At 39.8% G+C, this 16,904-nt stretch overlaps 1 protein-coding gene across 1 annotated transcript in view; it reads right to left on the bottom strand.

The window, feature by feature from the left end:
• The window catches only part of ATP9A (ATPase phospholipid transporting 9A (putative)), a 61,169-nt gene that overhangs the window by 33,931 nt on the left and 10,334 nt on the right, over positions 1–16,904 (bottom strand). The window contains exons 4-10 of the mRNA XM_048072475.2: positions 13,816–13,924; positions 7,643–7,701; positions 6,731–6,782; positions 6,062–6,156; positions 4,682–4,762; positions 3,259–3,334; positions 270–346 (exon numbers count right to left, since the gene is read on the bottom strand). Of these exons, the coding sequence (XP_047928432.1) occupies positions 270–346; positions 3,259–3,334; positions 4,682–4,762; positions 6,062–6,156; positions 6,731–6,782; positions 7,643–7,701; positions 13,816–13,924 (549 nt within the window). The remainder of the gene's footprint in view (positions 1–269; positions 347–3,258; positions 3,335–4,681; positions 4,763–6,061; positions 6,157–6,730; positions 6,783–7,642; positions 7,702–13,815; positions 13,925–16,904) is intronic.

Genomic DNA, 16,904 nt, shown 5'->3' with positions numbered 1-16,904 from the left:
TCTATTTTATTATAGCCACAGAAAATAAAAGTGTTACCATTGTCAAAAAGTGAGCAGATACTTGTAGTTAGGATCAAAAAAATAAAATAGGTCTCTGATAACGGTAACTATCTTAAATCATAGGTTGGAAGATATAAATCATTTGTAGGATGTTGTTCCTACAGTGTGTACATACAGCATTTGGAAATATATATATATATTTTTTTTAAATGATAAATTTCTGCCCCTTTTTATTATAAGATAATTATTACTTACTATCCTTACCCTACCTTACTTCTTGGGTTTGAAGTATTCATCACACTGCGCAGTTCCCTTCCAGTGTAGAGGACAACTCCCACAACAGTACCTGAACAAAACATACATCAGCCTAAGAAAAACAATCTCCACTTGTTTTCTCTGAAAAATGCTTGTTAGATACATATGCTCTACAGTTGAAATGGACTTTTAGCAGGTTAATTTCTAACGCAATAACAATCAGACTAGAAAGGCCAGCACTTGAAATATAAAATCCATGAAAACAGATGCTGAACAGAAGACATCCTACTGGAAGTCAGCAAGTCTTCAACCACACTGCCCTTATGATTGGACTTGTTCCAACTGGGTTGGACAGACTGCAGCAGCTAAAGAGCATGGAAAGAGAAATCAAGAGTTTGGCTCTCTTGGCTTCTCCTTAACCCCTTTAGATGTAAGCTGTTGTTCCTCAACATAAATAAAAGCTGCTGAGGAAGAAGGATTTCTTGTGTTTCCTCCCACCACTTTGAACCTCACTCAGGTGTGCTAAGTTTGCCTTACTTCAGACAGTGGTCCTCCATTGTAAGTGCATTTAAATTAGTGCTCTGGACTGTAGTTGTTCTTTATTGGTGAAGTCTGCCACAATCAGAGTAAAACCAATTATTTCCAACAGCTTTTATAGATAGAATTACCTTATTTTAAAATCTATGTTTTAGTTTAAATTAAGTATTTGTTTAATAGCAGAAAGGCAAATCATACCAACTCCCACCTTACTGCAAAAGATGGAGCTGCTGGGAGCCCATCTATGTATTTTAATGCTATGTTCCACAGTTTCTGAAGAGCTCTCTTTTGCTCTCTTTTCTTACTGCAGAAAGATAATGCAGTTTAGTACCATAAACCACTGTTTTTCTACAGGTTTTTCTTAAAGCCTTTGCAAAAAGCCATTAAGAAAAAGCTAGCTACAGTCAAGAGTTTTAAAGCTGCTATTGCTGAAGTCAAAGTTTCTACTAGAAAATTTTAGGGGTCTATAAAAATGGATAAAAACAACACTGGGAAAAAAAAACACTGTTGCTCTGTTGCTAATACATTGCCATTTTATACTCCACTATTCCCCCGCTCCCATTAGCGACAGAAGTTTTAACAAGCTGCAAGTGAATTATTATCAAATAAGATTAATTCAAAAGAGGTGGTTTCTAAAAATGCTGGGAAACATTCCTTTGGAAAAAAAAAAAACACACAGCACAACAAGAAGTCACTGGAGCCAGATGGCAGGAGGTGGTAAGATCATCACAATTCAAATCAGCAGATGGCACAGCTACTCCAAATCAACTGCAGAGTCAGACCCGCTCCTACTACAGCAGCAGATGGAGAAAGTCACATAGCTCTGCTTTACCTTACAAGCAAAAGCTGCCCGAGTGAGATGGCATCACTATGACTTGACAGCTTTTGCTTACAGAAGAAGAAATATGATATCCACATTTTCTCCAAACCAATAGGTTTTCCTTACAGAAATGACCTCCACCACGCTATTTATTATTGCCATAGGAAAAACAAAACTGAACTTAAATTGATCAAGTCGGTCGAAATAAGGGGAAAAAAACTACCAGGGCTAGAAAACAGCTTGAAGACATGGTGGTACGTGTATAAATAGTGTTTCTAATCATTTTATGGCTATCCAAAACAGACTTCATTGTACAAACCAGCTGAAATTACAAGAACATCTGCAAACATTATTCTTACTAGCTGAACTCCGAAAGATATCTATCTACAAATAACTTTGTACATACTGAGAAAGGAGGGTTAGATTTCACCCTCAGCAAGCTGGCTGTGAGCCTGCTTAGGGCAGGACAGCATCTTCCTCCCGTCAGCCGCACTGCTCGTGGCAGCACACACCTGCGCTATGCTCAGCTGTGGCATCAGCCCAAAAGCTTCCATGCAAGAGGTAAGAAAGCCCCTGTGGGAAAGAGGGCTGCAGGGAAAATTGCGATACAAGTCAGAATCACAAGGAAAGTGGCTTTCCTTTCCCATGTATTTGTTCCAAAGCAGGATGGACTGAGGCTCATGCATTAAGCAGCCTGTTCGATATGTGAAACTGCCAGTCCCAAAACATCTGACTGGTTTTACACTCAGAAGGGAGGAAGGCAGGTTTCCTACTGCATAACAATTACTCATCCCTAAATATAATTTACTTGACTAAATAATACTTGGCCAAGTAGATTTTTATGACCCTTTGGTCACATCCTGTGACAATACTGAGATGTGTTTCAACTAGGAGTCTGAGCAGGTGTAGATGGAAACATACAGGAATAAAATCTATTTATTATATTCTGCTTTTTTAAAAGAGCAAATCAAAATCTTTTCGATGCTTCACAAAGTCTTTTGAAGTTCATATTCCTTCCCATTATTATTAATTCCATGTACACCTTGATACAGCACTCTGAAGTCCCTCCATTCAACAGCTTCAATTCCACCACTGCATTACAGAATTTCACTCTCCTTCAGCTACTGTCCTGTAAATCTTGCGGGCATGCTAGGCAGGAGAAGAGCAAGGCTTTTATTTTGACAGACCTCTACAAGAGAGCATTGATTAATCTCAGGCCTTGCGAGCTTATTGTATACATCTACGAAAACGTGTCAAAGATTTTATTTTTTTCTTTTTAAAAATACGTAAGACAAACTCAATGGAAGCAGTTACCTGGAAATCTTTCATCTTAGCTTCTGTTACCAGAATCTATTTGACACCATTTCTGTTACAGATTAGGATGTCAATGCGGAGAGCAATTAAGTGCTATTCTGGTCCTAGATGCTAAAGACGTGCCCAAAGGCCACTCCAATTCTTTCTCATCTAGGAATGTCCAAGAGGCAATTAGATGTCAGTCTTGCTCCCCAGAGGTGTTAGGACAAGTGGGAAACCTCACTCTGACTGCTAATTTCTCCAACTGACAGAGATTATTTCATTACAAAAAGACCTTTAAAAATTGTTAACATATTCCCTTAAAAAAAAATTGACACATGCCTCCATCTTACCTGATGCAATCACTGTGCTGGCCCATAGAGTGTTTTCTATGCTTAAACTTTCATTCACAGAAGGGTCACTGTCCTCCTACAACAAAAATAAAAAAACATGTCAGTAATTTAAAAGACTACTGGATGACAGAGTTACACACAGGTGTTTGCAGAGCAATACTGGGGGAATTGATAGAGAGCTTCTAGATAAGATTGAGGATTTTCAGAAACACAGTTAAATCTCTGGCTAGGTTAAAAACCAACACTTGATTTCAGTGGAGAAAGGAAGGGGTGGAAAAAAAATAAATCTATTAAGATACCTGTTCCTGCTGAAGGACCCTGGGAATCAGAAACGAGAAAGGGATTTGTCAGAAGCTCACCAGGGACTACAGGGAAATGTTTTCCTCACTTGGTCCATGCAGATTAATAGCATTTTGCCTTCTACTGTGAGACCTCACTGAGATCCAATTTGGACTGCTCAGTGATGGCCCGGAAACTTGTCTGATGCATGCCAGAGAACAGTTTCAAGAAAATCTGATTCCTCTTAGGCACCAAAAGATTAATTCTACGGGACCGTACTTTTGCATAAGCAAGTAAATTAACATATGCCCAGGGTTTATACAACAACTGCCTAAATAAGCCACCCAAACTTCTAATCCATACTACCACCATTAATCAGATTAAACCATGCCTCGCAGATAAAAAGAGCAAAACTTACAATTTTGAACTGAAATACTAGCAAACAACTACAAGCTGTAACTGTCTCCCATTTGTTATAAAAGCATTTGTCCTCTGAAAATTCCCCAAGGGTAGATGTATTTCTTAATGTTTTCATAATCCCAGTGAGATGGAAGGGAAGGAGAGAGGGAAAAAAAAAAATCACCACAACCTTTTGCCCCAAATAGGCAGCACATCTTCCCAAGAAGTCAAAAGACACATATTCTGTGATACTTCACAGAGGGTCTGAGCCACTGCCCTCTGAGGGCACATATAACTAAGTTCACACAGGTTGCATGCAACAACTGAAGGCAAAAAACCAATTGACTCACAATTAAGACTGATCTATCCAAGAACCTCTACTTTTTCACCAGTAAACAATTTTAATCCTGCAGTGATTGTGGTGGTCCAGATTTCATTCTGAACACCATACACATGTAACTACCAATGTAAGTCCAAATGTTCAGACCTAATACTTTAAGAGTAAGAACCCTAATCTCAAACAGTCTATTATGTTGTTTCCAAGTCAAAGCTTCAATAAACATATTTTTATATCAGATTTATTACAAGTATTTTATGGAGGGTGCAAAAACAAAAACAAAGAAAGGGCACAAGGAATGACAAGACTTCACCATTTCTCCTGAAAAAGTCTGGCATCCTGTGATTCAGCAGGTTTGCACAGAAAACACTACATAAATTATTTCAAGCATATCTAAGTAGGACTTACCCTTGTGAAGGTCCCCACAAAATTATGTATATCAATATTGGGCTCTTCTGCATATACATAGGATCGGATTTGCAGTAGGTCCTAAAAACAGACGTGTTTTAGCAGGCAGTTAGATAACCACATTTTAATAATGTATCAATGTTTCTAACAAAATACTTTGAGCAAGAGTTACTTAATCAAGTTAAGATAATAATTAAATTATACTCCTTACTTGAGTTTAGCTAAGAGAAAATACAACTGTTATACCAGCTTTACTGAAAAGTACTTATCTGAGAATATTTACTGAAACAATAACAAAGGCTCCTGGGAACTACTTAGTTGTTGGTGCCCCAGACAAGCAATTTCAGCCTGAGTAATCAAGCTAGCCTAAAACACTTACTACTGTTTATCAAAAAAAAGATTTGGATTAGTTTTCCAAGGCAACCAAGGAACATCCTACCAGTAGGTATTCAGTTTGAGGTGCTAGTGTCACTGGGAACAGTTCTACGGTGACAAGAGATATGCCAATTCTGAAAAGAACTTCCACTGCTGACTCCTACACTTGTGAACTATTCACTCCATCATGGAGAGAACATTTCTCTTCAAAGCCTTGGTATAAAATAAACTTCTTGCACTTTTTACAGACAGAACATCAATAAAATAGGTACACAGATTCCCCCTTTTTCTTTTCTTTCTTTTTTTTTTTTTTACAGACACAAACTTCCTTAGCTAGAGAGTAGTCAGCTAGGGTAAATTACTTTAGCTAGAGAGTAGTTTAGTTAGGAAACAGCACGTCTGATGGAGGTTATACACTTGTTTCGGATCATACAGTGGAGCATCCATGGTGACGATCCCTCCTTTTATGGCAGAGAGTAATGCAAGTTTAACTTCTGAAGCCATTTCATGAAATCGGATGACTTGTGTCTCAGTATACTGCGCTCCAGTGAATGAAAGGGGGAATTTGAGAAGTACAAGGGTACCTATGCTGCAGTAAGACCTACCCTGTAGTAAGTTACTGCAATGGTCTCTGGAAAGTAAAAAGAAAACAGGAGCACCCTGCCATGAGTCACCTCCTGCTGCGAAGCCACTCCCTAGCTGCCAGCCCCAGCGCCCTTCTGTCCATGCAGCTTTGCAGTGACAGCCGTGTGGCACCGAGACACCCAGCTTCACCTTACCTGACATCTTGCCTGGAACTCAGGAAGAGCTGTTTTACTCTTATTTTCAGTACCAGACACTCTTTGCTGCCAGAGCTAGCCTGGAACATGCACTGAGCCCTGTGCAAAACAATGCTAAATTAACCTGCTTCTCGAAACAGCCCATTAACTGAAGCACCTGAACACTTTTCAGGAAAATCAGACATGTATATTTAACAACTAGAGTATTTTTAAAAAGGCAGCTTACAGAAGCAGTTGGCAATCTCTGAGTACAGGTAACTGGCAGCCGCAGTTTCCAGTCTGTCTCGCCATCCAGCTGGTCAGTGCGGAGGAAGCAAGACCCTGGGGAGTTTCAACAACAGTTAGTGCTCTTTCTAGATCTCCCTTATGTACACCTACAGCTCTTGAAATGTTTTTGTTCCTAGCACACCTTTCTTTCTTTGGTATCTGATTTAAAGTAGTACTTATTAATAAGGTAAGAATCAAGGAATTATATTCTTGCATCACACATCCGTTTCCTTCCACTAGTCCAAAACAGTGAGACTCTGCTCTGTATCTTTAAGACATTTGAAATATTCTTATTAGTCATGTTTTGTAAACCTTCCAATCAAGCATTTCCTTATCCCACACTTGACAAAACAACCCTGAACAGCAAGTAAAATGATTTACATCTATAACGCACAGCATTTTGCAACCCCATTCATTTACTCTGGGTTCAAATAACTACATTCTTGGATTAGCAAACAAAACCAGAGTGTTACATCCTGAAAACTGGCAGTCCATCAAAGCCTTTGAATTCCCGGTCGCTCCAAAATTTTACTATTATCTATTTCTTTCACATTTCCAAAAGATAATTTTCTCTAAACAACCAGTGAAAGGTTAATGGCTATTTTGACAATTGGTTCCAGATGTTTACCATTCTTCTCCGACGTCCTCAGGAAGATCATGTCAGCAGGGACCCGCTGGTTCTGTTACAAGAAGAAAGGCCATTATTGTGCATAGACCCTGCACGCGTGTGCAGCCTCCTTCCACAGCCCCAGTGACAAGCAAAGGGGCTATGGAGGAGAAAGTATTTCTTTGTCAGACTGAAGGTTGGTATTCATTTTGCTTTGAATCCTAAATTTGCTTCCCTGCAGAATAATAACTGGTGCCAGCTCCCACTGACCAGACTGGCCAATGTCTAGGTTTACAAAAGAGCTAGTGAGTAATTCTAGAAGAAGAAATTTCAAACTAAAGCCGGCTTCCTTCCAAGAAGCCAAGAAGCCCTACGCTAGAAGAAAGCAAGTATCTGAAATCTAACAGGTACCAGCTCTTTTTTTTTTTTGACTGAATATGTTCATCCTAACAGTTTTAGAGAACATAGATATTTGCACGGAGCGTGTGTGTGAAGAAAATAAACAGATGAAAAAAACATAAACTTGTACAAAAGGGAGAATACACTTGTACACTCCAGTGCCTGCAAATGGATCCCTCTCCCCATACTTGTGTTGGTTACACCAAGCAACATTATGATGTTGCAGTTGTATCAGGCATTTAACCCGTGTCCAACAGTCAAAGGTAAGGGCCAGAGAGTCTTTATCTTGCTATACTGCAATAGGAAAACATAGCTTATCCACAGATTTGCTCTCATTTTTAAGGACAATGATGCTATTTCCAGGGCTGGGGGGAAGAAGGGCGAGACCCTGAAAAGTGATTAAATATCATAACTAATGTTCAACACTCAATATTCTGAACCTACCATAAAACAAATACAACTTCAAAATATCTCATTTTCAATGGTCTTGCAAGAAACATACTTTACAAAAAAGATAGACATGTAGAGGCTAACCTTTTCAACAATGATGAGGTCGCCTACTTGTATATTAGAGCTCTTCACCTTCACAGTCCCTGCAGAGGAAAGACACCAGTACATCACAGCCACGCCTCGCAGCAGCAGGACGGGGCTCGGGGTGCTGCCTGTCACCCTCTAGTGACAACTCTGACACAAGCCATCAAACCCGGGAATCTGAAAACACTTCCAGCATGCGCCAGGCAGACAATAGTGCAAACCCAGGAAAGCTACAATAGGGAACCATGAGCTCATGACCCCTCTTCCCCAAGTGGATGAAAATTTAAAGCTGAACTCTCCGAAGCAAGACCTGGAAGCCACAATTAAAAGGGGCACATCTTAAAAACCAGGCTCATTTCCTCCTGCGCCACAGCTCTCGTGTCTGGCTCAGCTCGACCTCCTCTCCTCGGCCTCTGTGTGGACACAGCCCGAACAAACCCCACAGAGCACGAGTCCCCCAGAAAACACCTATGTATTTATTTCTTTGCAGCTCTCAAGCATTTCCCAGTTGCTTTAAAACAGGGGATTAATTTCACAATTGGCTAGTAATTTCAAATCATTAGCCAGCTCTAGATTTGACTTCGCAGACTAACTAGTGATTTATAATCAGTTAATTTGAACCCTGCCTCTAAGTGTCTGTCTGTTATATTTCAACAAAAGCCTCTTTAATCTGCTGTGATTTGAGTGGAAGTGGGGGAGGCACGTGGGAGCTCACCCCGGCACGGACAACACTCCTACTGTACCTCCAAATTCAGGGGCTAACTGGCCAGATAGCAGCTCAGGGGGAAAGGAGAAGGGGGAAGGGAGGGGAGCAGAAATTAGCACAAAGCACAAAGGTCACTAGGATTTTACTACTGGCAGTCCCTTCATTAGCATCCTTCTCAGGATATGCTTCAGTGTTTCTGCTCCAAATTAACAATGAAAGCCTTTCTGGGCTCCCGGCAGCCTGCTGCTTTGGTGACACACTGCGGGCTTAACAACATGCTTCATCACTGCTGCTAATAAATGCAGACTTCCTTACATGCTGTAATTATTCCTACAAATTATAAGCAGTCATGGCCCATTTCACAAATATCTCATAGGTCTTTTGCAGATTCTGGGTTTTGCCTTGTGAGAGTTTTAGTTGAAAAAAAGTAAACAAAACGAATGCTGGGCTAAAGACATCTCTGCTGGGGCAGGAAGCATACGGGGGATTAAGAGTCCATTACGCAGAGGCTTGAAAAGAAAAGCCGCACTCAGAGAGGATCCCAAAAAGCATCCCTGGCAGTCCTCTGTATGGGCTATACAAAGTTAGGTACTCTGACACTAAAAGGGTCTGACAGATAACATCTCTTCCTCCCCTTTTAATACGGTTATTCATGAAACAACAAAAAGTGCTTTTGAATATTCTTCTGTGCAAAGGAGGACACGAACCGAGCCCTCTGCACACAGGCACCGCAACTCCTGCGCCACTGCGCTAAGAAAAGTTCTTGGCAGTATAGGTGCGTTCAACCATATTTTATGTATTTCTCTTAAAGATCACAAGGATTGAGCTGGTGACTGCCAGTATAGGCAGCACTACTTGCAGGGCTCAGGCATGGAAAATTTTGTATCACTTAATGAAATAAATTCATGATGAAAAATAAAATTGGGCAAAGTTACAATACCATTATTTCCTACCGTTATGCATGTAAAGGGCTTTCTGGATCACTGTTCTGAAAACAATGTTAACTGCTCCAAAATTTTTTCCATTAAAAAAAAAAAAAAGCAACTGGAACAGATCTGCCTTGTATCGATAACTCTCAATTATCCTCCCAACCTCAGCTGGTTTTAAGTAAAAGAAGGAGAGGACCTTTCTAACCAATATGCATTTTTATAACTCTTGTATATGTGAGATGCCCTTTTCAGGCAGCAAAGCTAATTCTGCTTTTCCAGCCCTACTCCTGGACTCTTGTGGATGACATCTCTGCAGTATGTACCATATGTCCCACTAAGAAGGCGCAGGACCAGATGTTTCCTTTGACTCAGGACTCCCATAAAGCAACTTACTTGAATTAGTTTTATTTTGATCTTGGGAATTCTGTAATTCCTTTTTCTTTCTGTGGGGAAACTAGCTCCTAAACATTGGATGTTTTCTCACACGTTTAAGAAACTAGCTAATAACACAACTGCTTCATTTCTCAATATTGCTCTACTATTAAAATATTTTTGTAATAACAAATTACTGCTTTTATAAATACATCTAGAAGTGCTTTCTTCCACACACACCTAGGTGTATTTAGCATTTACATTGTTTCCAGTTCATATTTTCAAAAGTTAATCAGAATAAAGTCAGTGGTTAACAAAATTTAAAAAAAGTCTTGATCTCTTATGTTAAATTAAGTTAAGTTCTTAAAATTTGCTTGACACTTGCTTCATTCTCTGCTATGTTCTGATGTTTGTTGGTTTTTTTTTTTTTTTTTTTTTGATAATAGACAGGGAAACAATATAGTGCAAGTACTTTGTTCCAACTTCATCTACGGCCTTTGGAATCACCACAAAATTTGCAGTGTGAGGGATATAACAAAGCAGATTATTTAAAGTATCAAATATACTAGCCAGGAGAGAAACCTGTTTCTACCAAGTGAGTATTAAAGTCAAGATCTCACAATAAATACGCACAGCTTCTACGGCTTGGTTCAAAATACTTAATTTGGAATTAAAGATTAAGCCAGAGGTTTATTAAAACAAGTCAAATGCATCTGAAGAAACAAAAGGGTGGTTTGGATGTGCTGCAACAAACTTTTGGCTTCTGCAGCTTTATGCTGTATAAACTGTGGAGCAGGACTCAGAGGGTTTGGGAAAATATTGTTTTTATATGGCTGGTAAATGCCAATGATCTGTATCTTAAGTAGCACCCCTCAGTAGGAGGTCTCTTCCCATTGCTTTCTGTAGTTTCTCTCTATTATGCAGTGTTACCCAGGGAGGGGGAGTGAGAGAGAAGAAAAACAAACCAAGAATTTGCAAGCACAGTTCTAGCTTTCTATCAAGCAGAAAGTCAGCACACAGACTTTTGAACACAAGGAGGCTTGTAGGTTTATGAATAGGGGATTGAAATTTGATTATTTTTTATTACAATCCAAACAACTGTCTTTTAAATAAAGAGCTTTCTATTAAAAAAAACCTTCTGGTTTCAACATTTTGGAACATAAATGGATCATAATGGTAGAAAGAAAAGAAAGGTTCAGGGTGCTTTTTTTTTTTTCCTCCTTATGATGTTATGTAAAATAAATGAACACAGAAAATACCTGCTGGCTCTGCATCACGCTGGCCTCCAAAAAGACTACAGTCACTGCAATTTAGCAACTATATTCAAAATAAGAGGTTATCCAAAGAGGATTCTTCCTTCTCTACAAATAAAGCAGCTGCGTGAAGCTTACAAAGCTGAGCAGGAATTATGCATCACGAAGCCCCACGCACAGGAGCGATGCTGTGTGCTAGAGGCAGCTCCAAGCAGTGGGGTGCGGGCTGGCAGTGGGGCTGGAGGACCCCTGCCCCAGGACTCGGCACGGGCAAGCACGCCCAAGGGAAACTGAGGATCCTGATCCAGGAAAGCACTCATATCTCTGTTTACCTCTGTCCTTATTCAAAACAGCATACAAGCTTGTGCTTAAGTCCCCCTGCCTTCATTTAGAGCAGAGAATGTATTTACAGCCCTGAGGTTGCAGTGGGAGGCTGAGGCTGAGGACTGGAAAACTATTCTCCAGTCACCTTAATGGCAGCTTAGTGCAATTACTCAGGGGAAATAAAAATAGCTTGGAGAAAGCTACAGCGATCCATTAGATCCATTATAGCCAATCTCCAAGAACAGCAGTGCTCAGCATCAGGCCTCACCTAATCTCTCCCCTCCTAAGCACTGGCTTTAGAGGTGAAACTATTGTGAGGCTTAGCCCAGCCAGCAACATTTCAGAGAGTTTTTGTGCACCCTTCTGCACTGCCCCTTTTCAGTACAGGACTGTGCCAACCTCCTGAAGCATGAACTGTGCCATGCAACAAAAAAGGAAACAAGTCCTACCTGGAGATTTGTCAGCTGCACTGAAAATCAATGGTTAAGTTCAGTTGCTCTCAACTTACCCTAACTTTGGTACTAACTGCTTTTACTTCTGACCCAATGAAGCCCTTGCTCCAAAGCTTGCCTATGTTTTCTTCTGTTCTAGTAGGCATAAGCACACAAAAATAAAACACCTATCCTTTGCCCAGCCATGCTGGCATCACAAGCTACTCCCACATTCATAGATGATTCTCAGAGGTGCTAAGGTTTTAATCAGTCAAAAAGTGGAGGCAGTGAGAGACAGAAAGTGGCTTTGCTCCCCAAGCCACTAGGCAATCAGAAATAATTTTCTGTATTTTTCCTACTCTAGGCTATACTGCTAGCGTCTCATTACTGTTTCTACACCAAATGTGTGTTAAAAACAAAGTGGCTTAAGATTTTCAGCCAGTGCCCAGCTGCCAATCCTCCTTGGTTTCTTTCACAAAATTAGAGAAGTTAAAGGACTGGGGGGGAGGGAAATCATTCATGGGAAACGTAATAGCAATATGAAAAGAACTAAAGGAGAGGTCAGGCCCCTTATAGATCATTGAATAGAATCCAGAAGGCAACTCTTTTATATTTTTAAATAGATGTAGTACACCCCTCTTGGATGGGGCTTTTGTTGGTTGCCAAGCATTTTAAGTGTTGTAGTAAGAACATGTTATTAAAGGGGGATTTAATATTCAGAAACTCAAATTCCCTAGTTTGGAGTTGTCTCATAATTCCTGGCATGTGAAATATATACAGCCTTAAGCAATTATGCTTAAAAAGCAGGCTTATTCTTAAACACACAAGTGTTGAAAGCAGCGCAGTTTTAATACACCTAGTTCACTGCATCTTAATTCATGGGTATAAACTTTTATAACAAAGAAACTAGAAATGAAAAAAAAAATAAGTTGCTTAAATTCAGTTCATTCCCTTTTTAAAAACAAAACCCTGGCCTCACCGACATTGTCATGGTATTAACAGCAACTCCACAGTGAGGCAGCATTCAATTTTTCAAATGAGAATTTAAATGTCTTTGTTAGGTGCTACCAAGTTGTAAACAATGGCCAGAGCCAGTGAGCAGACACAGCTGATCTGCAGCCTGGGGACTCTGAATTCCTCACTGCTGGAGGAAGTGGCTAAAGAAGATGCGTACAAAAATACATGAGAAGACATTATCAATACTAAGGAACTACCTCAGTTGCTGCTAACAGAAACACACAGAAGATGTGGTAACAGCAGACATGCACAAACTCTTTTAGCAAAGGACTTGCATTATGCAAGTCCCTGTCAGGTACAACCCAGAAAGAACTATGAAACTCAACTGGTATTGCATGTTCATTAAGGGACAGAATGTGTCAGCATGTCAAGCAAGTCGCCCTAAATATAACACGTGCACTTACAAGCTCCATCAGTATAGAGTACTTGTACTTAACTATGGTTTGCAGTATCTGTGCTGAAGGGGATCCCAGTATTAGACACTACAACACAGACCACTTTCACCCCCCTCATTAGCTGAATCTCCTTTTGCATTAAGCATCTTCTGACAATTTCACAGTTTACTTTTTTAGTAAAGTACTTTTGCAAGTAATCTGACGATGTAGATCCTCCTCTCTTTTTTAGGCATACATTTGTTGTTTCCATTAAGGAATACGAAGTGCTACTTTATAGGAATCCTCCTTTATCTGTTTCTCTTCCCCACATGGTGACCAAGCAAAAACACATGTGAGGGGAAAGACAGATGTACCGTTACCAAAATGGAAAGGAAAGCAACAACAACAAAAAAAATCCATACAACATATCTATTATAGCCCCACTCGTTTTCTTCCTACTATGCTGTTTGCCTCTCCTGCCTTCACCCATGCACCATTACGGAGCGCTTCTCTCATGTCACAGCTCTGCAGAAGGGAAAAACCTCAGCTGCTTGGAAATCCTCCCTGCCCAGGGCTGGCTGCGGTGAGCCCCCCACGCTGCAAGATGATGCTGGGCAGTTATTTGAAACAACTGAGCAGTGCAGCAGCCCTGTGCCTCCCCAGGAAAGCCCCCCAAAGCCCAGTGCCCGCTGCCACCCAGCCTGGCCAGCCCCAGCAGCATGCGACCGAGCGGCGAGCCCCGGCCGTGCTGGAGCCACGGAGCCGACCTCTCGCTGTGAGCTTGCTGTAGATCTGCGAGTTCACTTCCTTGTCGCGCATGTAACATCTGATCTCCTCTGCGGCCTCTCGGATGACGGTAACAGCAAGCACAAATCCCTGAAAAGAGCACGGGAGGGGAAAGAGAATGGATGAAAAGGCCAGGAAAAAACACATCTGCCTCTAATAAGAGTGATGCATGATATTTATCAGCACCAATGTCAACAATCTGCATTTCCTTATCCTATTTTCTCTTGCTAAATCATTACAGTGATAGGTGGTTCTGTCCAGGACTCCTGACAGCAAATGCACGCTAGACCTGCCACTTAAGAAAAATGCAGTTGTGCTTTTCACCTTTACCATGATGATCTGCCAGTATTTCCCAAGCCAATCTTTGTGCACTTTTTCTAAGTGTGAAAATATTTCATTTCACTTCACAGGTGAGTAACCACAACTGAAGGAGGTTACACAAGTCCAGTATAAGACAATCCCTCAAATCTCAGTTCTCCTTCCAAAATAGAACAATTACAGTTAATTTACCTAATTTGGCAATTTTTTTGTATGCTTATATAATCTACATAAAGATTTAATATATCCGAGATTTTTATATATATACACACATACACATATATAATGTGTCTGTACATTACTGTGTACATAATCATGCTGGTAAACTGAGTGCATGTATAAGCACCTTAAACACACCGAGATGAAATACTCATTGTATAATTACCTATTTAGCTGATTAGGGATTTAGTCCTCGTTTTCTGTGGATGACTTCTGTGGAAGTCATTTCCTCATGTCACAAGGAAAATGCCCACATCACTCCCTTCACTATAAAAAAACTAACTTAATGCAAAATAATTCTTTATGAGACTAGTACCATGAAGTTATTTTTATTAGACACTATTAAGCTTGGACTCACTAAAAAGTGAAAACATGTCTGTACAAAAGAAATATAAACTTTTTACAGCCCGTATTATACAAAATTGCAACCATGCACTCATTATCTCTGTCAACAACATGTGTGTTGCTCTTTCAATAATGTTTAAGAAAATGTTTGTAAACATCAATCTATCCAAACAGAAGATTTGGCCAACGGGTTGGAATTTCCAACTTCATTTTTAGAAAGAACAGCTGTGCACACACCTCCAAAAAAAGTTGTGTACAAGTTTTTAAGTCAGGCACAAAGAACTTGTGACCCTGAACTCCACGACCACTTCAGGAAAGTCTTGCTGCGTAGCGCTGCTAACAACACTACCCAAACCAGTAAGAATCAAATTCTCACTTTTTTTTTTTAAATAAAGGAGAACAATGACGAATGACCTGAAAGCTACTGAGAGTGCAAGAGAGCAGTTTCTGTAATTAATAAAGGGACTGAGATACGCTTCACCCGCCTGCTCGTACAGTCCTATAATAAAACTAAATTTCATTAGTTCTAGTATATTCGTAGTGTCAAAATGCATGACCTAGATCAGGGAAAAATAAAGTTAATTGTGAAATGCGATGCTGTATTTTTTGGCACTTTTTAAAAATGCAGAAATAAAGAAGATCTAAGAATGCAAATGACCCTTCAAAAGGGTATTATATTTGTCTTAATTAAATCTCTTTCCCTTATGGCCTTAAAATGAAATTTAAATATTATTCCCCTAACCTTTCAGCTGCATCTATATACGTTTGGGAAGAGACAATATTTATCAACTGGGAGGGAAAGTTCCTACAACAAATATAAAACAACATTTCTGCCATACAAAGAACAATGAGGATCACATGTGTTAAGTCCGATTTTTCTGCAAACCTGCCTGGTTTCCTTAACAAGAACTGCATGTAGAAAGTTGCAAGTAAGGCATTTAATTATTATTTTTTTTAATGCAGGTATTCAGTTGTTTTCACAAACACTGAAACTAAGAAGACAAGAATTCAGTCTTTTCGGAGAAGCATTTCACCCCACTGTTCAGTATCACCAGCATGTTTTGCACCACCACAGAAGTTCTCTCATTATGGTAAGCAACAAATTGAGAAAATGAGCATTTCTCTTCCACATGCAAACTGCATTTGTGTGCTTACCTAGAAATTCCTATCTTTTTTTTTTTTTTAAAAAAAAAAAGTATTTGCTATTTTCAGCTTATGTTTTAGCTACTTAAAGAGTCTTTGAATAATAACCTCAAAATATTCCCACATGTTCAGTCTCACTATGCCATCACATGTCATCCTATCCCCAGAACTCATACTAGCAGCCAGTAGTGAACAAAGACCTTTCTTATGCTGCTTTCTGGCAACTCATATGCCAAACCCTAATTGCTCACCTGGCACAGACAATTCACAGTTGCCTATACAAAAGCCAGAAAGGGAGCTCCTGTGTACTTTATTTATAGGACAGGATCTTGGGAAAGTCGTGTTGAATTCATACTGCAAATACAATTCTAAGCACATGCTTGAGAGAGAATTCAGTGCGATCTGGGCTATGATACAAACAGAGTTTTAGAAGCAATGTCCTGAAGCTGCCCTTTTACTTCTTTCTGACTTTTGCCAGGGATTTCACTGTACTGGAAGTCTGAAAGGCAAGAAAAATTTTCTTTGCCCCTCCTCACCCTGCCTCAATTGAGCCATGGATTTTTGCCACCACCATTTCACAAAAGAGCAAACAAGTAGTGCCTTAAAACATTGTGCTTTTATAATCAACTTTCAGTTGATTTTGTGTCATTTCTTTAAAGTAAAAAAAGATGCCTATCCTTGGAGGTTTTCAAAACTCAGTTAGATGAGTTAAACCAACCTAAGTTTAAAGACAGCCCTGCTTTGAGCAGGCAGTTGGACCAGAGGTGCCTCTGAATCAAAATTATTCTGTAACGCTATAAGCTGAAGCACAGCAGAAAAGATATTTACATAAAGAGAGAAATAACAGTTTAACTAGGATAAAAGCTGAAGAAAAAAAAAATACAGCTACCTATATTTAAGCATTTACATGGTTTTCATTGGCTCATACAGCACATTTTAGAAATCTAACAAGCCCACACAACTATTCCTCATTACATCCTTTGACAGCACTGGAGTTTGTGCTTCAAAGTTGATTGTTATTGATTTCCTTTGAACGCAGGTGAAA

This window comes from Anser cygnoides, chromosome 16 (assembly GCF_040182565.1).
Source record: "Anser cygnoides isolate HZ-2024a breed goose chromosome 16, Taihu_goose_T2T_genome, whole genome shotgun sequence".
Classification (NCBI taxonomy): domain Eukaryota; kingdom Metazoa; phylum Chordata; class Aves; order Anseriformes; family Anatidae; genus Anser; species Anser cygnoides.
This window is presented reverse-complemented; position numbering and strand designations above follow the sequence as displayed.